Here is a 25,377-nt window from a genome sequence, read left to right as displayed (position 1 = left end):
TTTCATTATTAAAATTGTGGAAGTGTTCTTTTATTATATGCTTCTGAAGATTACATATTTTAACCTTTTTTTTCTTGAAATTTTTGTAATTTTATTATGTCAGAGACATTATGTCTCGCTTTCTTCTGTGATTTTAATCATGCTGATGAAACATGTAAGAATTCTTTTTTTATTTTTTTATTTTTTATATTCTGAGAAAATAAGCATTTTGAAAATACACTAAATTGAAAACATTTTCTTGGCCAGTGCGCAGTTTGCACAGTATATAGCATTGGGAAGGAAAGCAATCCATTGACGGGTTTTTCTTGTGTCCAATTCGGATTGTTTATAATCTGTACATTGATGTTTTCGTGTGGGAATTAATGGTGTTGTGAACTTGTAATCCTCTCTTTGCTTCTTAGACTATTAGTTGGTTAATTGAATGTGCACTACGATTTTGGTACTACTATTTTAATTTGATACGGAAAGGCGCTCAGGATATGAGAAATGTTGGATCTACAAATAAAATCAAACAGACAAATTCTTCTTCTTATGCAAGTGTTTTTTTGGTTGAAAATGTAATGGGAGATTCTTAATTACGAGTTGGACTATTGGCACCCCTCTGATCTCCTCATAAAACATTTTTTTAGTTATATTCATTTTATTTTTGAAAATGCCTCTTTTGTTAGATACACTTTTCTAAATTTTCAATTTTCATTTGATTTGTTTTATTGTTAAAACTCATTATTGTACTATTTTTTTAATTATTTTTGATTTTATTATTATCCTACCCACAAATTAAAAAGTTATATGGGTGATAAGTTTTTTAGTGTTAATCATTGGCTGAAATAACACATATTTCAAATTATAATTTCAAAGCAATTTTAAGTATAAAAATATTTAATTAATAAGAAATCAAAAGAAAATAATAGATTATTCTAAATATGTACAATTTATTTTAGTTAGATAAGAAGTAACGGATAGATTTTTTTTTAAAAGGATTGATTATGATTTAAGTAATTTGCTGTAAAAAAAATCTATAAGTGTTTAATTTTCAATTGTCTTTAATTGTAATTTTATTTAAAGTGGGGTTTTGTAAGAATAATGTAGGGGTGCCAATAGATCATTACAGAACTTTTCTTTATGGTAAAATGAGAAAGAAATTTCACACATTAGATATCATAAGACCACCTTCACTTCACGAGGAGAGATCAACCTTCATATAGAAGAAAAGGCTAATTTCTGGAAGTGTTACACGTCCGTCGGAACAATGGGTTTCTGAGCTTGGGGTGTCGGCAGAAGAGAGAGATTATTGAGAGAATAACAATTGTTTTTTAAATGCCAACGCTCACCAACTTGCAATCTTTTGAACTCGATTAATAAATCCTTCAGTCTTAAAAATTACTTTATAGCCCTTAAGGTTCACAGAGCACTCGACAGCCCAAGTTTACAAGCAGTGGGAAAATCCAATGGCATAGAAAAGCCATTGAATTCTTTCTTTCTCAAAAGCACAGACATTGCAGCATCAATGAATTTTTATACCTTTACATTCTGCTTTTATACAACAAAAAATTTCAATAAACTGACAAAAATTACAAATCAAAATCAAACCCAAAACTCTTTCTCTGACATATAAATAACGATTAAACTCCAGAAAGGCTTGCCCATTTTCCGAGCTCATAAGGATCACAATAATAATATAACTTGATTCTGTTTGACAAAGACAAACCTGTGGCCACAAGTGGAGCTCTCAATCCTGAATCATCTTGTTCTGAAGGTTCATCTGCAAATGCTGTAACATCTCCAAGAAGCTTGAATGAAACTCGTCGGGACTGTATCGGTCGTGGGAAATCAAAGTACATTGGCGTTCCGGCTCTAGCCTCCGGCAGTCGATATTCCGCAATAGTTACCATGTTATGTGGTTCCTGGAGTGCTGATACTTGTAAATACAACACAGCTTGAGAGATGTACCTGTCTTCTAAAAATGTTACTGATTTGTCCCAGATATCTGAATCTGAGGAAGGTGAATGGGTAACCCTAGGTTCTATTGCACTGAAAGCGTCTAGACGGAATCCGGCAAGCGAAGGTGACGCTGGAGGTAGATACTGTTCCAAGACGAGATCGTAGTCCATCAATCTCTCGGCCTCAATTGGAACCTGAAGAGAAAAAATTATCAGTGAAGCAGAAAGCTGGAATTATGAATGAACAAAGAGTGAAAGCAGCTAATACCTTGAATCTACTCATTTGTGGAGCTCTATCCAACCAGTTTCTAATACTTAGCTGCTCAGAGCTCTGTGATGTGGTAAGCCCCTCCCTTTTTACTGGGCTTCCGACTACAAGAATTCTTTTGGCATGAATACATGGTTCATTTTCAACTGCTCCTCCAAATGAAGCACGTCTATCTACTTGTGCAAAGGGGTTTTCATCTTCATCAAGAGACAAAAGACTGAGGTCCTTCCCGAAATTAACTGAAGCCGAACCAGGTCTCTGAAGACGTAATGTGATCCAAATAATGCGGCACCTAACACGATTCTTAAAAGTAAATTTTACATGCCTAGGTAATTTTTCAACACTAGCAGACTTTTCTGGACCATACAAATCTGAAGAAGATGTGATGAGGGATCGGACATCCCATTTTCGCATTGATGACCTTTCCTCCCGGTGTATCTTATTGCTTGCCCAGATTTGCACCTGTAACAGCAATAGGAAGCAAAAGCTCAAAGAAAAATATGGACTCAGTAGCAAATTCAGGAAGCAGAGAGCACTGCAGGGAAGAAAATTACAAATACTGACTAAATAATACAGCAACCTCAACACATTCATGAAGGAAAGGGCCGGATAGTTCTTATTCTTTTTCCTTTTAACTAATGACAAAAAGCTACAATTTCTCTAGCAGTTAAATTTGCATTTGAAAATTGTTCCTCGAGATTAAAACTCATCAGAATTATTTTGTTTAATTATTGTGGTTCCTTTTCTTTCCTCTCAATTTCAAATTTGATTTTAAATCCTCACCTACATCTACCCAAATAGGATATTATTGATGTGATCTCTGTTAATATCAAACTTGGATCCGAATGATAAAGGCAAACCAATAGAACAGTGGAAGGTTTGACGCATCTTGATCATGCAGTCACACGCCAGCTCCAGTAATAGCCAAAACCTCAGCACTAACTGATCTTGGTAAAGGTATCAAGATGTTTCGCCCATTCCCACAAAGAGGTATAGAACCAACCAGTCAACAGAATCCTATAATTACAAATTTCAAGAAGTTATATGTTTGCATATATTGTATATTTCTTGAAATATCTCAAAGAAACAACAAGAAAAAAAGTAATACTAGAAAGGTAATTACCGGGAATTTATCTAAGCATAGCTAATAATTCTATACACTTTTTTTTTTAATGTCTTTTTATGTTTACAATCTTGTATTAATAAGTATTGAAGAGATGTGAGATTGCGGAGGCCGTTGGGGAGGGCCTTCAGTTTCTCACAATTAAATATCTCAAGCGTAGTCAGTTTACTAAAAGGCGCCAGCCCTCCTTCTGGAAAGGAAACAAGATTTGGACATTCATTTATCCTCAATAGTCGAAGATGGCGGGCCTTGTGCAAGTTATGGGGTAAAACTTTCAGATTTTGACAAATAAAAATTTCCATAGTTTCAAGAGATGTGTTGTCGTCCAACCCTTCTGCTATTGACTCCAGGTTTGAGCAACTAACAATATAAAGGTGCTTAAGAGCCTTCGATAGATTGCCTCTCAATGACAAGAAAGCAAGCTTCGAGCAACGATCAACATAAATATTTTCAAGCGTGGCGGGTAGCTCGCTTTTTGACCATAAGGATGTCAGAGATGGACAATGAATAATCTGTAACTGCTCAAGAACAGAGGTGTACCCACCGCAACTATTGATGTCTAAAAGTCCTAAGACTGTTGCAATAGTAGACCCTCAGCTTCTTAAGACTAGGAGGTAGCTGGGCCCTGGCGATGTATTACAGAGTATGACAACCAGAAATGATTAACTTTTCAAGCGGTGCTTTACCTTTGTGCATCAGCGCATCCGGTAAAGCTTCCATTGAATCACAGTCTGAGATCTTCAAGTCCCGAAGTGAACTAAAGCTGAGAAATGCTTGTGGTAGCTTCACCAGTCTTGGGCAGCTCCTTAATTCCAGAACCTGAAGTCTGCATGGCAACCCTTGCTGTTGTTGGCCTTTTTCTTCCTCCTCCACCAAGGAAACAAGTTGGGGACAACTCGCAATCTTCAATTGGTGAAGGGAACCAATGTCTTGCAGTAATCCATGTCCTGCGCGCCATAAGCATGTTAGCTCTTCGTTGTTTTTAATTGACACTTCTTCTAAATTTGGTAACTCTTCCTGGAGTATCCCTCTTAGGAACACTCGATTTGACATATCATTTGTAACCTGTGAATTCTGTGGGCTGAGAACCATAGCACTTCTTCTCCACACCACTTTTTTACATCCAATTTCAAATTTGCAGAGAGTTGAAATGCTTGGAACTATCACTAGCAATTGTTCACATTCTTGAATGACAAGCCTCTCCAATAAAGGAAGACATTTTGGCAATCTTCCGACTAACTTAGAACATCTTACAATAGAGAGCTCTCGGAGCCGAGGAAAAGCTTCAACCTCTTGACCAAATCCATAGGGAATCCATTCTTCCCATTCTTGCATACCCTCAAAAGAAAGAGTCTCCAGAGATGGAAAAAACACTGAGCAATTGTTTCCGTAGAACTCTATGCCCACACTCTTCACTCCACCTATTTGACTTATAAAAAGATGTTTTAGAGCTGGTAGCTGCCCGATTGATGGCAAGGACGTGCACATGTTGCAATTTTCAAATCTAAGGAGCACCAACGTTGAGAACATTGAATCACGTAACCAAATTGGAAATGTGGTACCACCATACACTCTGACAGTGAGCTCTTCCAAATTTTTATGAGGTATCAGCAGGTCAAGCACGCGTGTTTCAATGTCCGGCTCCCTTGAATTGCCACTATAGCTTCCCCATTCCAGAACTAACACATTAAGATTCCCTTTGCTGCTTAACTCAGCCTCAGCGTCACCAACATCTCTTAAGTTCTCCAATCTTGATATTTTAAGCTGACCCGAAAGACTGTCCAAAGGCTTCAACTCTCCTAGTCGAGAGCCAGTGTTTTCCCCAACAGCAAAATTACGTAGTGTTTGGAGACAAGTCAACTTACCAATTCCTAGAGGCATTTCCTCTAAAAAATCTACATCTGAATTATTGAGATGACGCAGCTTGGTTAGATTTCCCATATCCGCGCACAACTTTTTCATGCGATAACACTTTCGTAAGAGAAGTGTATGTAAATGAAAAAGTTTATTTACAGATTCAGGCAAGGTTTCAATTCTAGTTTCCGATAGGTCAAGCTGCTGTAAAAGCTTCAAATCACCAATTGAATTTGGTATCTCGAAGATGCAACACCCACGGAAAGATAAAACCCTTAAACGTGGTAGCTTTAGCAACATATGGACAATATTTTCAGACACAAAATAATGGCCATACGTCAACTTCATCAATAAAAAGGTTCGTAAATTTTCAGCAATAGGGAGGAACTCAAACCTTTTAATAATAATCTCAAATAACTACTTTTTAAAACATGAAAAAATATGTTATATAAATACTAAATGCGGCGCATGCTCTACAATAAAAAGAAAAATTAAGAGAGGAGATTGAATTCAATTTAGGAATTAAAAAAAAAAAGCAAACAACTCTATATGCATATATTTGCAAAGAGTTTAATTTAGATGATTGAAGTTGTAAGAAAAACAAAATTATTTAATGTTATAAATTTTATATTTTAGCAGTTATTGATTTTTATATTCAATTAATTATTAATTTATATTTTCATTGGGCCTTAATGAATTTTAAAAAAAAATATTATCATATGCATTTAATGAAATTATTAATTTAATATGGTGCAAGTTGGGCCGGGAGAAGTTTGTTATTTACCCAAAGTTATTAATTTCTTAAATATTTATTTTTAAAAAATTTGTTGTATTATTAGTGCAATTATAATTATAACTTTAGGTTAAGACACTTATAGCCCCGAAACTTTTAAGAAAAGAACAAGTTCATCTCTTTCTTTTTAGAAAACCACTTCCATCTCCTACTGAAAAAAAAAAACAAAACAAAACAAATTTACCCTTCTATTTTTAGAAAAGAGCTTCCACACATGACACAAATTATAAGAAAAAATCATTGCATAGGTCAAAACTAGTTAAATATATCAGATTTGACGGTAGAAGTTAATGGCGAGAGGTGAGATGGTCCTTCGACAGAGGTACATTTAACTTTTTAAGCAAAATTTTGGCGGCATACTTTTTTTTTTTTTGAGCTGAAAGAAATCCCACCTCAAGTCCTCAACGTAATAGTCATCCCAAATTCGACATGCCATTATAGCAACTACCAATATGGCCCACGTTATATTCAAAGTGATAAACTCTAGACATCTCTTTTGTTTTTTTAAACAGTCAATAATAAATAGGGTAATCTTTAATTGAGTCCTTATTTTTTATAGAAAAAAAGTCAAAGACCAAAGGTTTATAAAATAAATCAATTAAATCCTTTTAAATACAAATTTATGTCTTTTAGATTCTTCACCTAATTCTTTCGTCATAAAAATTAGTGAAAACGTTAATTTAAACATAAAAAGATAACTATATTCCCATATATATCATATTAGTGATTTAAAGTACAATTTTATCCTTATGCATTAATTTTTTTTTTCAAAGTCCAACAGTCTATTTACCAATTTGAGTAACCGGGAACAAATTTCTGCAAAAATTTAAACAAAATCTTTAGTTTTTAAACTAATTCCAATATAGAGAGCACCATTGAAAAACATAACCACCATAACTCTTGGAATTACACATGAAAATTCCCTATCCATGTAATTCCGTCACATTTATAAAATATATGATGATTGTTAAGGATTGTATATCTAAAGAAGACATATTTTGTTTATAAATTATACCAAATTATGAAATTACTTTTGGCTTTTTCATATTAATTTTAAATTCACATTCTTTTTTAGTTTTGATGGTTATATATATATTAAAATTGGCAAAATTAAATTGAATATAATTCATAAAATATATTTATAAAATTCAAAATTAAAATTTAATTAAATACAAATAATAATTAATGAAATAAATTAATAATGGAATAATAAAAATATGAATATCCACTAAATTTTGAAATTTGCAACAAAATTCATTTAAAATTTTGGAATCCCACCAAATATATTTGTATATGTCATTATCTTATGACATATATTAGTCATGCATGAAAGTGATTATGACAAATATTAATCATACGCGAAATTTTTCATCAAAACAGTTATGACTAAAATAGTGACAGATAATATGTCATACATAAAATGACGTATGTAAACAATCATCTTATTTTCTTGACACCGAAATCAATGACGGTCGCTCAATTGTCATGCAACATGGCTCAATTGTCATGCAACATGATAGATGATAGATAATACCTGTCATAAAGGCCATTTTTTTTTTTTTTCTAGTAGTGCATGTAGATATAGGTTAAAACATTTCGCTCTTGTTACAACTACATAGTGAGAATAGTGTGTCCCTTTTGGTGGTCGTGTCATATATATTGTGGGTTATTTAATTTGTTTTCAGTACATCTCATACATGTCCAGAATTATTTTACATAGTTTCAGAAGTATAGGAACTTATTTCAACACAGCAACACTTCAAGTTTTGACATATTCTAAGATGTTGTAATTGTACTACACATTAGCTAAATTTACTTTTAGATGTCCTACATCTTTAGTTTGGTTAAGAGATTATCCCTACTTTTTAGGTTGTTATATTTAATTTTTCCTCTAAAATATAATGCCTACTGTCATCTCATAATTCGTCAAATTAATCCAGCATTAATATAGTTAAACAATTATTACTTATTTTGATATATTATAATAAATTTTCCAACATTATGCACATCGACTATACTTGGCAATTATGAAAAATAAATTGTAGCAACATCCAAAGCCAATGAGTGTTTGCTAAAGATGATGAGCAATAAAAGAAGGCTACTGCTATGTTGGAACAGATCTATGGTGGATCACGAATCTCAACCACACACACAGAGTAATAAATAGTGAAAAATTCAATATGACTTTAATCATGTAGTTATGAAAGGATAGTTTACCTTAGAGCGGTACCAATATAATTAAACCCATAAAGGAAACAAATCTCTGCACAAATCATCTTTGTCTGCGCTGTGCGGTGTATTTTATATTTGTATTAATTTATGATATGTTGGCCCAAATAGTTGGGCTTGGGTGGGCTTTGCCAGCTATATATTGTGCCGGCATTTTGGGCCGCTCTACAGATTAGCATTAAAAAAATGATGAGGTGCAATGCCACGCCACGCTGGCCTCTTGGGGGCTTCATCATCATCTTAACATTTCCACACATGGCGCCTCTATGTCCATTGACTTTTTTGGCCTGTTAGAAAGAATGCTAGGAGGCTTCATTTCTAATTTTCTATACGTGCTGGATCAACTATAAGTTGCAACAAGCCACGTGCCATGGGGAGTAATGGAACCGTCACGGAGCTGCAGAGAAACTCAACGAACTGGACTGTCGTAGTGGACGAGATTGTGAAGATGGAGAAGAAGATTTTTCCCAAACACGAATCACTGGCAAGATCTTTTGATGAAGAGCTGAAAAAGAAGAACTCAGGCCTGCTTTACATTCAGATTCATGGACAAGTCGTTGGCTACGTCATGTACGCGTGGCCTACTTCCTTGTCTGCTTCTATCACCAAGCTTGCAGGTCCCATATCTTTGTCCCCATTGTTGAAATTTCCACTGCATGCCCGTAATCCCAACTGTTTGATAAAAGTCCTCAAAGAAATATTTGTTAGTTATTCTTTCTCTTTTTCTTTTTAATTGGCATGAAATTAATGGGTTTTGGGGTGAACTTAATTAGTGAAGGAGAATTATCGGGGACAAGGCCGCGGAGAAGCACTGCTAGAAGCAGCAATTAAGAAATGCAGAACCAGAACTGTGCTCCGCATAACGCTTCATGTTGATCCTTTGAGAACTCCCGCTGTGAATCTTTACAAGAAATTTGGTTTCCAAGTTGATACCCTGATCCAAGGTTACTACTCTGCTGACCGACCCGCTTATCGAATGTACTTAGATTTTGATTCTAAGTAGTTTTACATACTAAGGCCACTATAATTATTGCAAGTTCTCATTTACTTTTGAGGATATGAACGCATTGGCAAGTCTTGTTGTTTTTTAGGGTTTTAACGTGAGAAACCATTTGTTATCGCAGAAGGAGACGTGAATTTTAGTTTTCTCATAAGAGGGAACTGAGGACTGAGGAGAAGAGTTATATTATACTATATGTAAAATAGTGAAAAGTTTATATGGGTTTTGTTATGCTGAGCAAATTGATCACTATAAAATTGTGAAATTTGGTTTTTGTGAAAAAAATTGTAAACGTTTTCTCTGTGAAAACCAGCTCTTGTGAGAAAAAAAAGAAAAAAGAGTGGAACGTGATTTTCATTGGAGATATTCATCTGATATTCGAGGCGGAGCTATTCATTGGGTATTTGGCTGGGCATTTGGGAGTAGAGGTAAAATATTTTGAAAGGAGACAAAAAATTTTACTTCAGAATTAACGGAACAGTATTTACGCGTTTTTCGTTTTATGCATGTGGTTGACTAGACTTTTGGCTTACCGTGGGCAAGTTTTTCTATGTGATATTACTATGATATCTCAATTTTTTTTTAAAGAATAATAATATATTGAAACTTTAAGTTTTAGTTGGATTATAATATCTCCCAATATAAGGTCTCATAATTGGATAAAATTATGGTGCAACTATGGTACCGTGCCATAATTATATCTAATCATTAAATTTTTACTTATTTAAGTGGATCTCACTCATTTAAGTAGATCTAATGACTGATACAATTATGATACGGTATCACAATTACACTGTAGTTTGATTCTTCATAATTTTCAAAAGTTATAAATTTATAGACGGAGGTAAGATTTAGGTAAATATTTGCACAAATCTCAATAAAAATTGAAAATATAATTTTTAAAACTTATAAATTGTGGAAATAATATTGCGAAAATCTCATAATTTTCAAAACTTATAAATTGCGGAAATAATATTTAGGTAAATATTTACGCAAATCTTAATAAAAATAGTAACAGTGAGGTAATGAGATTAAAAGTTCCGTAATCGAAACCCTTTTGCCTCACTTGACGATGCATAGCATACACCGTGTTACAAAAGTCAATGACGAGTAAAAGTGAAATGAAATGGCTTTTGTCATTTATGAGCTTGACTTCGTGTAAAACGTATTCAGTCTTAATTTTAGTGCCTGTTTGGTATGGCTTATTTAAGAGCCATAAGTGCTTATTTAATCGCATAAGCACTTTTTAAAATTTTTTATGGTGTTTGGTTATTTTTTTAGTAGAGTTTTTTTAGCTTAAATAAGCTAATTTACCTCTACTAGCAAAAGCCCAAAATTTGAGCTTTTGGGAGTAGAGGTTAGAGAGCTTTTCCAAAAAATATATAATATAAAAAATATCACACATTTTAATGGTTTAAAAGTGCTTTTTTTATTGACAACCAAACACCCAATAACTTTTTATTCAAAAGCTCTATTGCTATAAGCACTACTGCTATAAGCTCTACTGTTATAAGCTCTATTTAATAAGCTGTACCAAACAGAGCCTTAATGGGCCACCAAAAGCGATTTCGCTTTTTATTTTAAGGACCCATGTACATTATTACTTTAATTTCTTTCTGAATCCATCACATTTCTGTGTATGCATGTGCTTGCCTAGACTTTTGGCCTACCGTGGACAAGTTCTCCTTATATTATCAATCACTCTGTTATCTCAATTTTTTTTTTAAATAATAATAATATTGAAATTCTAAATTTTAATTCGATTATAATATCTCGCAATCTAAGATCTCATGATTTTCAAAAGTTATAAATTTACAGGCGGAGGTAATGTTTCTTTCGCTTCTTATAATTTCAAATTTTCCTTACTTTGCTTTCCCTGCCTTTATTGGTTCAATCAAATGTTTGCCCCATTATCATGACCCTGTTTCTTAACATGGCAAATCCTGTATATGAAAGCTCCAAGAAATTTCCAGGAAACCGGAACGAAAGTAAGAAAGCGAGCTCTGTGCATTCAATTATTTACTTTCACACATTTTCAAGGGTCCAGCTACCTTGCAATTATTGCTAGCCACCACTAATTTTGTCCTTTTTTGACTTTAATTCGTTATCGTTGGATTTAATAGAAAAATAATTTCGACGATTCAGATGTGTTACTTTAAATGTTAACATTATATTCCCTATTCTTTATGAAAAATTCTCAAAAATAAAAGAGATGAAATTTCTAACATACAAATCCAGATTATTTAAAATTATAAATAATTAGCTTTTTTTTATATATTATTCAATTAAGAAATCATTTACCGACCGCCTAAAGTTTCAAACCTTATAAAAAATACACAAACATCTTATAAGAGATTCCTTTTTCTGTGATTATTTTTCGTTTTATCGGAGGAATTATTCAGTTGGCATCCTACTTCACGTTTTGCCACCATAATTTGAAACCCTGTTGCCTCACTTGATTATGCATATGTTGCCACCCCGTGTTACCAAAATTAATAACATGTGAAAGGGAAATGAAATGGCTTTTGTCATTTATGTGCTTGACATATTGTGTAAAAACGTATTCAGTCTTAAGTTTGCTGGGCCACCAAGCGATTTTGCTTTTCCTTTCAAGGACCCAATCCCATACACATTATCACTTTTTTTTTTTTGGTTCTCTTGTTCTATGCATGTGCTTGACTAGACTTATAACTTACCGTGGACAAACTTTTTCTATGTTAGAAATTACTCTGTTGTTCAATTTTTCTTTAAAAGATTAAAGATTAACAATATTAAAATTTTAAGTTTTGATTCGATTATAATATCTCCCAATATAAAGGTCTCATAATTTTCAAAACTTAAGAATTTACAAGCGGAGGTAAAATTTAGGTGAATGCTTGCTCAAATATTAATCCAAACTGTAACGGTAAGGTAATGAGAGTGAAAGTTCGTTGATAGAGAAATTGTACAAAATTCCAATTTCCTTTAGCTTTTTATGATTCTCTGAATCTACTTTCAAATTTTCTTTCTTTACTTTTCCTTCCTTTATTGGTTGGATAAAATTTTCTTTCCTTCCTGGTCTGCCCCATTATCATAAAATTTCCTTCATGGCTGCTTCTTCTTGCAATTATGATGTATTCCTCAGTTTCAGAGGAGAGGACACTCGCGTGAGCTTTACATGCCATCTCTATTATAATTTGAATGAAAGAACGAAAATCAAAACGTTTATTGATGATGAAGAGCTTAGGCGAGGAGATGAGATTTCGCCTGCTCTTTTGAACGCAATCGAAGGTTCAAAAATTTCGGTGGTCATTTTCTCAAAGGACTATGCTTCTTCAAAATGGTGCCTGAACGAACTTGTCAAGATTGTTGAATGCAAGCACACAAACGGCCAAATCGTTATTCCAGTTTTCTATAGCGTAAGTCCATCCGATGTTCGGCATCAAGCTGGAATTTTTGGGGACGGTTTTGATAAGCTCGAACAACAGTTCAAAGAGAAGCCAGAAATGGTCCAGAAGTGGAGGGATGCACTGAAAGAAACATCCCATCTAGCTGGCCACGAATCCATGAAATTCAGGTAACTCTCTTTCCTAATTCATCTTATCTCTGTTTCTGCGTTGGCCCGATTTGACTCAATGTTTTTGCATCTTTGCACCTTCATATTAGGCATGATGCGCAACTTGTAAACAAAATTGTCGAAGATGTTTTGAAGAAGTTGGAAAATATAACAGTCCCAACGGACTCATCCAATGGAATTGTTGGATTAAATTCACGAATTGAGCAGATTAAACAATTTATGTGCATGGATTTGTTGGATACTGTCCAAATTGTTGGAATTTGGGGCATGGGTGGTATAGGCAAAACCACCCTTGCCACAGCTATTTTCAATCAATTCTCCAGAGAGTTTGAAGGTAGCTGCTTTATGTCAGATGTTAGGAGAAATATAGAACGAGGGGATGGATTAGAAGGTCTACAAAAGCAAATTCTTTCAAGGATATTAAGAGAAAAACTTGAAGTAGATGGTCCCAATATTCCACAATTTACTAAAGAGAGGGTCCGACGCATGAAGGTGTTGATTGTGCTTGATGATGTGAGTAAAGATGGACAATTAGAGGGTTTGATTGGAGGGCTTGATCAGTATGGTCCAGGAAGTAGAATTGTCATCACCACTAGGAATAAACATGTCCTCGAGACGTTTTCAGTGGAGAAAATATATAGGGTTAATGGATTGAAATTTGATGAGGCTTTCGAGCATTTTTGTAACTTCGCTTTTAAAGAAAAGCATTGTCCTGAAGATTTCAAACGTGACTCACGGAGAGTTGTAAAGTATGCTGATGGCAATCCATTAGTTCTTAAAGTGTTGGGTTCCTCCCTCAAGAGGAAAAGCCATTGGGGAAACGTATTGGACGACTTAAATCGGATTTGTGAATCTGATATTCATAATATTTATGATATATTAAAGATTAGTTTTAATGAATTAACGCCCAATGTCAAGAGTGTATTTCTAGATATTGCTTGTTTCTTTGAGGGAGAGGATAAAGATTTTGTGTTAAGGATACTTGATGATTCTCAGTCTTATGGACTGAATGACGTGAATGTCCTTATTGATAAGTCACTCATATCAGTATCAGGTAATTGCTTGCAAATGCATGATTTATTGCAAGAAATGGGGCGACAGATTGTTCGCCAAGAATCTGAGAAAGAGCCAGGCAAACGCAGCAGGTTGTGGGATCCCAAGGAAATCCGCCGCGTACTAAAGCATAATATGGTAAGAATCCTCCATTTATTTTTATATATCTTTTATTTGTTTAGAGTTATGCACTCATATTTTTCAAACCATACCAGTACACCCATGCTTTTTTTTATAAATTTTATTATTACCAGAACATCCTTTAGTAAAAGCATTTTTATGAACAAAACAACCAAAATCATAAAAACCATAATTAGATAAAATTAAAGACTAAGGATGTCAAGAGAACAAGTCTTCAAATTTTAAATTTTTAAAAAAAACTCCAGATTTTTTCAAATTTGGAATGTTGAATAAGAGTGTGAAGAGTATAATTTTATTTTTCTTCAAATTTAGTGATGAGTGTCAGAACAAAGTGAGTGCCATGAGGATCGGCCCACCTGGTTCTACTTCAATATAATTATATTTTTTTTAAAAAAAGTAAGTGTGTTTTAGAGTATAATTTTTTTTAAACAATTGCTAATAAAATGGACTGATTGGCCCACCTAGTTCTGCCTCCAATAACTCCTTTTAGCTTAAATATACCTTAAGGAGGCTGTAAGATGGTTAAATCCTTTCGAAAAGGGTCGTATCTCAATTTGACTTGTATACAATTACAGCTAGTTAAAAAAAAATGACTTTCATTTTTTTGCCTAATTTTGAACTAACATTTTGGATTCTATGGACTAAAAAAAAAATTGAAATCTTATACCAATCAAATAAACCCTGTCTTCTCAACTGCTAGATATTAAGATAACAGGTTTGTAAATTAGAGAAATTTTGAATTTTTTTTTCGGTTAGTTTAATTTTGCAATGGTCCCCAAAATTTTCTTTTCTCGCATATAGATATTTAATATATTAAAAAAAATAAAATCAAAGATTGCAAAATTTTTTTTTGTTTAAGGACCTCTTAGTTAATAAAATTTACGAATGTTTCTTTTCTGTTTTAGGCTTACTCATTCTTTGTTTTTTTTTTAATAAGGGGACCGATGCAATTGAAGGCATATTTCTAGATTTGTCCAAAATAAAAGGCATCAATTTAGACCCCGGAGCCTTCAAAAATATGTCTAGTATGAGATTGCTCAAATTTTATGTACCTAAGTTTTATGAGATTAAAAAGCTTCCAAGTATGAGCACTGAAGAGCAACTTTCATACTCTAAAGTGCAGCTTCCAAATGGCCTAGATTATCTTCCTAAAAAATTGAGATATATTCATTGGGACACATATCCATTAAGGACACTGCCATCAAATTTCAAGCCAAAGAACCTTGTTGAACTGAATTTGCGTTTTAGTAAAGTTGAGCAACCTTGGGAAGGAGAAAAGGCTTGTGTTCCCTCATCTATCCAGAATTTCAAGTATCTCAGTGCTTTGTCTTTTAAGGGCTGCAAAAGTCTTAGGTCTTTTCCAAGCAATCTTCATTTTGTTTGTCCAGTAACTATTAATTTATCCTATTGTGTTAATCTCGTAGAGTTTCCACAGATTTCTGGGAAAATTACACGGTTATACATAGACCAGTCTGCAATAGAAGAAGTTCCATCATCAATAGAGTGCCTAACCGATCTTGTAGTGTTGGATTTGGCGGATTGCAAACGGCTGAAGAGGATTTCAACTAGGTTCTGTAAATTGAGATCTTTGGTTGACCTTTTTCTTTTCGGCTGCTTGAACCTTGAGCGTTTCCCAGAAATCTTGGAGAAAATGGAACATTTAAAACGCATCTACTTAGACCGGACGGCAATTACAGAGCTGCCATCGTCATTTGAAAATCTACCGGGGCTTGAAGTATTGTTCGTAGATGATTGCTCTAAACTTGATAAGTTGCCGGATAACATTGGCAATTTAGAATCTTTGGAATACATCTCAGCAGCTGGATCAGCTATTAGTCAACTACCATCCTCTGTTGCAGATTCAAACGCACTTAGAATTCTTGACTTCTCTAGATGCAAAGGTTTGGTATCATTGCCTCGATCATTATTATTAGGTTTATCTTCTTTGGGACTTCTAAGTATAATTGACTGTGCTGTAATGGAAATTCCACAAGAGATTGCCTGTCTATCCTCACTGACAGGCTTGCATCTAAGTGGAAATAACTTTGAGAGTTTACCTGCAAGTATCAAGCAACTGTCGCAGTTGAGTTCTCTTGACTTGAAGAATTGTAAGATGCTTCAGTCATTACCAGAACTTCTATTGTGCCTAACATCTCTTGACTTGACGGATTGTAAGATGCTTCAGTCATTACCAGCACTTCCATTGTGTCTAGAATCTCTTGCCTTGACGGGTTGTAACATGCTTCGGTCAATACCAGAACTTCCATTGTGTCTAAAATATCTTAACTTGGAGGATTGTAACATGCTTCGGTCATTACCAGAACTTTCATTGTGTCTACAATCACTAAATGCAAGGAACTGCAACCGGCTCCAATCTTTGCCAGAGATTCCGTCATGTCTACAAGAACTAGATGCATCCGTACTCGAAAAGCTATCGAAACCCTCTCCTGACCTTCGTCAATGGGCACCGGGATGTCTGGAGTCACAACCAATTTATTTTGGGTTTACTAACTGCTTGAAACTGAATGGAAAAGCAAACAAGATTTTGGCAGATTCACAACTAAGAATTCGGCATATGGCAATTGCATCACTGAGACTGGGCTATGAAAAGGCAAACAACGAGGTATCAAATTCCCTCCCTTGTTTACTCTGTCCCTCTTTGTTATATCTGAAATCATGGTTTTCATTTTACAATTTTCTTTTTTTAAATGTCATTTCACAGAAACTTTCAGAACTCAGGGGATCCCTAATTGTTTTACCTGGGGGCGAAATTCCTGACTGGTTCAGCAATCAAAGTTCAGGATCTTCGATATATATTCAACTGCCACCGCACTCTTTTTGCAGAAACTTAATCGGGTTTGCTTTTTGTGCTGTTCTTGATTTTAAGAAAGTTTATTCTCGTTGTATGTGTGATTTTTACTTCTACCGTCAATTCGACTTAGAAATAAAGACTCTCTCTGAAACCAAACATGTTGATCTGGGTTTCGATTTGCCCACTAGATACTCCCTTGATTCCGATCATATCATACTTGGTTTTAAACCTTGCTTGAATGTTGGCTTTCCCGATGGTTACCATCATACAACTGTCTCACTTAAGTTCTTCAATAAGTGTTACCGAAGCCAAAAGGATTGCAAGATAAAACGTTACGGAGTATGTCCAGTATATGCAAATCCCAGCGAGATCAAAGCCAACACTTTTACTCTCAATTTTGCTACCGATGTTTGGAAATTGGATGATTTTCCAAGCGCGAGTGGAACTTCGGATGAAGAGGAATTGGAACCGAGTCCCAAGAGAATTTGCAGAGCCCATCAAATCAACACTTCTTAACAAATGAGTCACCCGTTTTCACGTATTCGTGGTCCTTAGGTATGTCGAAAATGCTCTAATTCTCGATTGTGATTTGTTTAAGATGATGTTTTATCTATGTATTCCTTATTACTTTTGAAACCTGCTAATAAGTCAAAGCAAGAGGTTGTAATTTTAACATTAGACAAAACAAGAGGTCGGTGTCTATAAGTAGAATTCAACTCTTCAATCTCTACTGCACGAAATTGTAGTAATTTGTGGAAGTGCTCTTTTATTATATGCTTCTGAAGATTACATGTTTTAACTTTTTTTTTTCCATGAAATTTTTGTAATTTTATTATGTCAGAGGCATTATGTCTCGCTTTCTTCTTCGATTTTAATCATGCTGATGAAACATGTAAGAATTCTTTTTTTATTTTTTTATATATTCTGAGAAAATAAGCTTTTTGAAAATACACTAAATTTAAAATGACGACATTTCTACCACAAAAAATGAACTGAACAGCCTAAATCCAAGAAACATCTCCAGCTGTTTCTGACGAGAGCTATCGACAACTGCATTTTTGTATCTTCTCTGCAGAGTAATTTTCATATTTTGTGCTGCAGAAAATTGTTTGAACTTTCCTGGTTCTTCATTGAATATATTAAGAATTTGGCTATGCATTGCTTTTGAACCAGTATAAAGGGTTGCATGGATATCACCAGAAAGCAGAAAAAGATCTGCTAGCTGAGACACTGGTGATAAAATTGTTGATTGCTTGAACTCCTCAAATGTCATATCAAATCTCTTCCAAGGTTTGTCTGGGCATGGATGAATCCATGTTGTGGTCCTAGTGTTGTGATCGATATAATATGTTTTTCCTGTCACTGCATCAGCTCGTTTCTCCCATCCTCGTGGAAAGGAGCAGTATATCCACCATAGTTATTAGCTGACTGATAGCCATATGCAAAATCACTGTCAAGGGAGACCCCAAGCCGCCTACATTGCTCCACAAATACTTGCAGAGCACCAAAATAACTAGCAGCATTGGTCCGATCAAGAGAGTCTGCACAGTTAAAGCGTATCACTCCATTCTGATGGGATCTTAAGCAAAAGGCACCCACAAAGTCATCATTGCAGATGACTTCACCTCGGCAATCATTAAGTCGTTGCCGTGATGGCAAATAGTCCCCTTCAGAAATGCCTATGGCCTGAGTGGGTGCTTTTAGATGCTTCCATAATCCTTCAATTGTAAGTTGTTCACCTTTTAATTTTGTACTGGCATGCCAGTCATAATTTATTAAAATAATTCGAGTATAAGGAAGTTTTCCAGTTGATCTGACATAGTTGAAAGATTCCTCAAAATGCTGAACTAAAATAGATTCTGATTTCCCTTCCGCATTCCTAAGCAAGTTAATGCATACAATTGGAATAAAAGGCTTTTTCTTCTGATTTTCCCCAACAGCTAAGTCAAAGTTTCGAGCATCATATCGATTACTCAACCTCTGATAATACTTCAGACTTCCTTTATAAGGATCCCGATCTGCAACATAAATTTCTGCTTCAGCAGCAGTAAGCTTTAATTCTGCACCCCACCATATTGGAATAGTCCCTTGCCGCCAGATGTATGCATTGAAAGGAACACTCTGACCAGACTTTTAGGAATCCATACAAGTTGCTCGCACTCTGCTTCATTTCCTGTCATATACAAATTCTTTATAAAATTCAGAAAAAATCATTCAAAATAACAGTTGTGAAGAGAAACAGACAATTAATTTTATAGCAATGAAACATCAGTTACATAACAGAAAGAAAATGAAACTAAAAAAAACAGAACTAATATGTGGAAACTATAATGACACTTGCACTGTTAATTGGTGAAATACAATGTTGTTTATGAATTTGTTTTGTTTTTTCGGCAAAACCAAAAAAAGAAAAAGAAAATCTATGGCACAAAAGTCATTTGTAAAAAGTATGAAGATTTAGATGAGAAATTTGTACTTATTGATCCAAAGGATGGAAAAAAGTAAGAAGATTTTATCATTGATGGTTTAAAAAAAATTGTATTATAATACAATATAAATTCAATTTTCTTTTACCAAACCTTAAGGTCTTCGTGTACATTTAAACAAATCAGGGGTATGGGTGTTTTTGTGCTGGCCTGCAATTTCATCATCATGTTCCTTCACATTACTTTGATTTCTTGTCATATATAGCTTCCTGCTTTCAAAGTTGCTTGATGGTAAGCATTAAGCTATCGCTGAATATTAATCAATATCAAGGCATATAAGAAATTCTTTTCTCTGCGTTTGTTTTCCGTTTTCTTTATGTGCTTGCCTTTTCTTTTAGGGACCCACGCGTTTCTCTGTTCACTTGTTCTATGTGATATTACTCTGATATCTCATTTTTTTTCAAAGAATAATAATATTGAAATTTTAAGTTTTAGTTCGGTTATAATATCTCCCAATATAACGTCTCAAAATTTTCAAAACTTATGAATTTACAGGCGGAGGTAAAATTTAGGTAAATACTTGCACAAATCTCAATAAAAATTGAACAGTGAGGTAATGACATTGAAAGTTCCATAATGTTCACTTTCAATAAGGTACCAATAAGTCTTCTTTGCTCTTTCTAACTTAATTGCTGCCTTTTGATTTTAGAGGAAACTATTGAATTTCAAAACCTCACCCCTTCCAAAATCGAAATGGTATATGAAACTATTTTTGCTTGAAATTTTGGAGTGTTTCTCTTTTGTATATCAATAACTAATTCTTGTTTGTTCTCTAATCTTTGGCCTATTGAAGCATAGCTATTTTCTATTATCCTCTGAATTTATCAAATTTTTATCCTAGTGCAATTTGTTTATCCAAAACAATAAAAATACTTATGGAAGTTTCAATTGGGAACTCTTAGGATTATTTTTAATCAATACATTATCGAAGGATATTAGAGTTTAAATTTTAAGATTATTTTATGTTTAATTTTCGCTTTATCGAAGGAATTATTCATTATGCATTCTTGTTCATGTTTTCCCACTGTAATGGAAACCCTTTTGCCTCCCTTGACGATGAACACACCGTGTTACAAAAGTTAATGACGTGTGAAAGGGAAATGAAATGGCTTTCGTCATTTATGTGCTTGACACATTGTGTAAAAAAAAAAAAAAAAATTCAAATCGTAATTTTACTGGGCCACCAAGCGATTTGGCTTTTTATTTTAAGGATCCACGTACATTATCACTTTAATTTCTTTTTGAATCCATCACATTTCTGTCTTTACAAAAGCTACCTTGCAATCATTGCAAGCCACCACTAATTTTATCCTTTTCTGACTTTAATTCGTTATCGTTGGATTTAATAGAAAAATAATTTCGACGATTGAGATGTGTTACTTTAAATGTTAACATTATGTTCTCTATTCTTTATGAAAAATTCTCAAAAATAAAAGAGATGAAATTTCTAACATACAAATTCAGATTATTTAAAATTATAAATAATTAGCTTTTTTATATATTATTCAATTAAGAAATCATTTACCGACCACCTAAAGTTTCAAACCTTATAAAAAATACGCAAACATTTTATAAGAGATTCCTTTTTCTGTGATTATTTTTCGTTTTATGGAAGGAATTATTCAGTTGGCATCCTTCTTCACGTTTTACCACCATAATTTGAAACCCTTTTGCTTTACTTGATTATGCATATGTTGCCACCCCGTGTTACCAAAATTAATAACATGTAAAAGAGAAATGAAATGGCTTTGTCAATATTAACAATATTAAAATTTTAACTTTTCATTTGATTATAATATCTCCCAATATAAAGGTCTCATAATTTTCAAAACTTAAGAATTTACAGCGGAGGTAAGATTTAGGTGAATGCTTGCTTGGGGTCCGTAAGGGGTTTGATACCCCAGTCATTTGTCCTTTTGCGAATGACCATTTAGATAGTAAAGAAAGGTAACAACGGCTCAGGTTTTACACTTGGAAAATGGGTAATCGGCTAAAGCTACAGTATCAGTAAAAGGAAAACAAAGAGGATAAGTATATAATCCTTTGCTCCAGAAGACTCTAGACTTCGTCAATTAGCCAAACGGAGACGACTGTTTGCTCTATTAACTGCCCCTCTTGTACTTCCACAGCAACGCCATTACCGCCTCCATCACCATCCTCTCCGATGCAAGACTCCGCTCGAATCCAAACGAATACGACCGCTTCAGCAAAAAATCACGGTCGTTGAATCTCTCCTTCGAGTTGAAGTTATTGTTGTTAATTGCCACCGCCACGTCATCAACGCACGGCGTGATTTGAGAACCGTTAGTGGAGGCGGCCGTTGTCGTCGACATTTGGATTTCGAATAGAGACTCAATGGACACAGTCACGTGTCGTAGCAACGAGCTATCATCGAGGCTCGGCCAGATTCTCGCCGCTATTATGGGAACAAACGGAGACTCCGTCAGAAAAATTCCAGCTCGGCAAAAGGGACTTGTGAAGACGAAAAAAAGTCCAGCTCAACATAAGGGACTTTTTTTCAAAACAAACAAATTGCGTCTATAATCTTACCCTTAAAAACAAGGGGTTACAAGACAATTACCTTTAAAAACAAATTTCACGTTAACTAACTTTTACAGCTTCTAAAACAACACTTTTATATCGTATCATTAACATAACACAATAATTTAGTCTATAATCTTACCCTACGGGTCGTCTTAGGGAAAAAATATTATTATCGCATTATAAATTCGTATACCCAATTGTCTTATTTTTAGTTTACTTATTCATACCAAACACTGCATTACAATTATATTTATTTCTATAAGCCTTTTTCCACCGTTTTAACTGCATTAACGAACCCCTAATTGTGTACATCTTGTTTTTGAAACTAAGACACATAAAATAGACATAGGGAAGAAAACATTAACCCCATAGATTCCTTCTAAGAGAGTGCCACCATTATCTTTCTCAAGTTCTTTGTTCACGAAACTACTCTAATTTATGTGCCTAGAAGACTCTGTTTTTTTTTTTTTAATATTTTAGAATTTTTTAATGTTTGATAATAAATATTAACATTCAAAGTAGGACACATTGATTGAGAGGGAGACAAACAGAGAATACCTAATTTTTTTTTAAATTATTACATTTTAATTGGCACTTGTTGTGTTAAATTATTGCAACTTATAGTTTAATGAGTAATTATCACTCATATAGCCTTCCATGACACTTGTATCACATATACTACAATACTTTTAACATGTATCCTTGTATACCCTAAGTTGACAACATGTGTCTGCTATCCACTAGTCAGTTAGCTGTCGTTTCCAAGTCTTGACATCATAAGGCTAATCTAGTCTTCTAAGATAGAAGAACATTTGATTAAAAAAAAAAATTAACATGTCACTCCATTCACCTAGTCAAAAATGCCATGTGGCCCGATATATTTGATAAAAAATCACATGTCATCCCGTCTATCAAACCGCGACATCATCTATGTGAAACAACGCTGTTTCACTAGGACTACCAAAATAAATTAATAATAATAAACAAATGTTACTCCACGACCGAATCTGCTCCTCCAAAATTCAACCTTAGTTTTTTAAGATCTATTTGTCGAAGCTCCAACTCAATTTTTTTATGATATAATATGTATACTTCTAAAAAATATGTATTGTTAACATTTTTTTTAAATATATGGATAATTGTTTTTGGTATAATTGTTACAAATATGTACCATTAATAATTATTTTTTTTAAAATGTATTCTTAATAAAAAATAAAAATATATGTATTTTTTCTAGCATTTATTGACGCTTTGAATTAAGTATTTGCAAATGTTTCAGACACTATTTGCGAAATTTAATGTCGGTCTGTGCCCAACCAATACTTGCACGCTTCCAGCAAGTTGTTTCCAACCATTACTTGCATATACGCTTCCATTGTGTTCATTACATGTGTTATTTTATGATGCACTTATTTTCTGCAGGTAACCGACTTATTACCTTTTCCTCAGGTTACTCCTCTTTATGTTTGTGTCTCTTCTGCAGCCGTCAGATCAAATCCAATGCTGACCTTACTAACAGACAAACGAGTGTGGCACCAAAGCCCTGACGCAATGTAGTTTTGGCCGCTTGCTCAAATCTTAATCCAAACTGTAATAGAGAAATTGTACAAAATTCCAATTTCCTTTAGCTTTTTATAATTATCTGAATCTACTTTCAAATTTTCTTTCTTTGCTTTTCCTTCCTTGGTTGGATCAAATTTTCTTTCCTTCCTGGTCTGCCCCATTATCATGATTATGTTTCTTGACTTGACAAATCATGTATACGAAAGCTCCAGGAAATTTCCAGGAAACTAAGAAAGCTCCGGCCATTCAATTATTTACTATTTACTCGCCAGATTAATTCAATCATTTACTATTTACGCATTTTCATTCTTACATATCCCCTCTCAACTCTCAAGATTAATTCTCTGTTTCTGTCACCAAATTTCTAAAATTTCCTTCATGGCTTCCTCTTCTTCTTGTTGCAATTATGATGTATTCCTCAGTTTCAGAGGAGAGGACACTCGCGTGAGCTTTACATGCCATCTCTATTATAATTTGAATGAAAGAACGAAAATCAAAACGTTTATTGATGATGAAGAGCTTAGGCGAGGAGATGAGATTTCACCTGCTCTTTTGAACGCAATCGAAGGTTCGAAAATTTCGGTCGTCATTTTCTCAAAGGACTACGCTTCTTCAAAATGGTGCCTGAATGAACTTGTCAAGATTCTTGAATGCAAGCACACAAACGGCCAAATCGTTATTCCAGTTTTCTATAGCGTAAGTCCGTCCGATGTTCGGCATCAAGCTGGAATTTTTGGGCACGGTTTTGATAAGCTCGAACAACAGTTCAAAGAGAAGCCAGAAATGGTTCGGAAGTGGAGGGACGCACTGAAAGAAACATCCCATCTAGCTGGCCACGAATCCACGAAATTCAGGTAACTCTCTTTCCTAATTCATCTTATCTCTGTTTCTGTGTTGGCCCGATTTGACTCAATGTTTTTGCATCTTTGCACCTTCATATTGTTAGGAAATTGAGTTTCCTCCCAAGATCTCTCCAAGCAATTTTATCAAGCAACAAATTAATAAAAAATTAAATGGAGAATATACCAATCACACAACACAAGATTTACGTGGAAAACTCCAAATCCGGAGAAAAACCACGGCCGTTGTCACAAGACAACCAGAGAAAAATATTCACTATGTGGAAAATTATTACAACCACTCTCAGAAATAATTTTCTCTCACCCAAGCCCCAAATACATAATCCTGAGAAATACCCCTTAACAAAGCAAACCCGTAATACCCATATTGAGGAGCCAAATGTTCCTTCAATATAACTACATGCTTAAGAATATTTCTCTCCCATGTTGGAAGCTCTCAACGCTTCACTTGCATTCACCAATTGAATGCTTTCAATTGGATTGCTTCTCTTGGATTTTGGATACAAACAATAAGGAGGAGCACTCCTCTATTTATAGCCACCAGTGACTACTGTTCATCTTGCGGCTACTGTTCATCTTGCGGCTACTGTTCATTTTGCGGCTACTGTTTATTTTACGGCTTTTCTTTTCTTCATTCTCCCACTTGGAGATTTGATTGATAATCAATCAATCTCCACACCACCCTTGTTGTGTTCACCTTTAGTCATAATTCTCAACATAGAGAATTATCATACTCCACCATAAAGAGTATGCCACTTAGAATTAATTACCAATTCTAAGATTTTTTTTTTTTTCCCGGCACATGTCGAACATATTCGCTGAAAATTATGGTGCAATTCTCATGCTTGGTTTCCCTGAGAATTCTTCAGCCATGACATAACTTTTCCACCACACACCTTGCATTTATACCAAGCCAATGCCCGCGTGCAAACTTGTGGACCCCGCTGATCATAACATGTTCTCTTTCATGGCAACTTGGAGATCTACATGCCAAAAGAACTAACCCAGTCTCCTATCAAAAGGAAACTCACCATCTGCGAGAATATCAGTGTCTCCTTTACTGATTTTGGAGTAATTTGCCGAGCCCACTCCACCTTCTTGACAATTTTCTTGAGGTGCCAAAATTGTCCACACCTTCAAATCTTTGTGCATACC

At 34.4% G+C, this 25,377-nt stretch overlaps 5 protein-coding genes across 19 annotated transcripts in view; 4 read left to right on the top strand and 1 right to left on the bottom strand.

The window, feature by feature from the left end:
• LOC127900998 (TMV resistance protein N-like) overlaps window positions 1-25,377 on the top strand; it is a 69,616-nt gene that overhangs the window by 5,611 nt on the left and 38,628 nt on the right. For 2 of the 8 annotated variants that reach the window (XM_052436682.1, XM_052436687.1), the window contains exon 4: window positions 15,311-15,891. The exons of 1 other annotated variant lie outside the window; for it this stretch is intronic. In XM_052436682.1, coding sequence (XP_052292642.1) covers window positions 15,311-15,891 — 581 coding nt within the window. Of the gene's footprint in view, window positions 1-246; window positions 533-15,310; window positions 15,892-16,679; window positions 17,569-25,377 lie in introns of those variants that run through there. 5 more of the 8 variants (XR_008052979.1, XR_008052978.1, XM_052436683.1 and 2 more) reach the window with 5 other exon arrangements.
• LOC102624213 (TMV resistance protein N-like) overlaps window positions 1-25,377 on the top strand; it is an 87,847-nt gene that overhangs the window by 56,895 nt on the left and 5,575 nt on the right. The window contains exon 5 of one of the 2 annotated variants that reach the window (XM_052436697.1): window positions 17,325-18,586. The exons of the other annotated variant lie outside the window; for it this stretch is intronic. The gene's annotated coding sequence lies outside the window, so the exon portion shown is untranslated. Of the gene's footprint in view, window positions 1-17,324; window positions 18,587-25,377 lie in introns of those variants that run through there. 2 annotated transcript variants of the gene reach the window in all.
• LOC102611555 (probable phosphoinositide phosphatase SAC9) overlaps window positions 1,356-25,377 on the bottom strand; it is a 42,741-nt gene continuing 18,719 nt past the window's right edge. Inside the window, exons 12-13 of one of the 3 annotated variants that reach the window (XM_052436678.1) lie at window positions 2,209-2,670; window positions 1,356-2,135 (exon numbers count right to left, since the gene is read on the bottom strand). In XM_052436678.1, the coding sequence (XP_052292638.1) occupies window positions 1,623-2,135; window positions 2,209-2,670 (975 nt within the window). In that variant the 3' untranslated portion in view covers window positions 1,356-1,622. The remainder of the gene's footprint in view (window positions 2,136-2,208; window positions 2,671-25,377) is intronic. The other 2 variants (XM_052436679.1, XM_052436680.1) reach the window with 2 other exon arrangements.
• On the top strand, window positions 8,418-9,577 carry LOC102619468 (hypothetical protein). 2 transcript variants are annotated; one of them, XM_052436710.1, is made up of 3 exons: window positions 8,418-8,824; window positions 8,981-9,151; window positions 9,332-9,577. In XM_052436710.1, the coding sequence occupies exons 1-3, from the start codon at window positions 8,578-8,580 to the stop codon at window positions 9,370-9,372; spliced, it is 459 nt and encodes a 152-aa protein (XP_052292670.1). In that variant the 5' UTR covers window positions 8,418-8,577; the 3' UTR covers window positions 9,373-9,577. The 2 variants fall into 2 exon arrangements, with proteins under 2 accessions (XP_052292670.1, XP_052292669.1); XM_052436709.1 differs by lacking the exon at window positions 9,332-9,577 and having other exon boundaries at window positions 8,420-8,824; window positions 8,981-9,264.
• The window catches only part of LOC107174251 (disease resistance protein RPV1-like), a 52,391-nt gene continuing 39,151 nt past the window's right edge, over window positions 12,138-25,377 (top strand). The window contains exons 1-2 of one of the 4 annotated variants that reach the window (XM_052436691.1): window positions 12,138-12,763; window positions 12,853-13,954. In XM_052436691.1, coding sequence (XP_052292651.1) covers window positions 12,294-12,763; window positions 12,853-13,954 — 1,572 coding nt within the window. In that variant the 5' untranslated portion in view covers window positions 12,138-12,293. Of the gene's footprint in view, window positions 12,764-12,852; window positions 13,955-23,470; window positions 24,217-25,377 lie in introns of those variants that run through there. The other 3 variants (XM_052436694.1, XM_052436693.1, XM_052436692.1) reach the window with 3 other exon arrangements.

Source organism: Citrus sinensis, chromosome 3 (assembly GCF_022201045.2).
Source record: "Citrus sinensis cultivar Valencia sweet orange chromosome 3, DVS_A1.0, whole genome shotgun sequence".
In the NCBI taxonomy this organism is placed as follows: Eukaryota; Viridiplantae; Streptophyta; class Magnoliopsida; order Sapindales; family Rutaceae; genus Citrus; species Citrus sinensis.
This window is presented reverse-complemented; position numbering and strand designations above follow the sequence as displayed.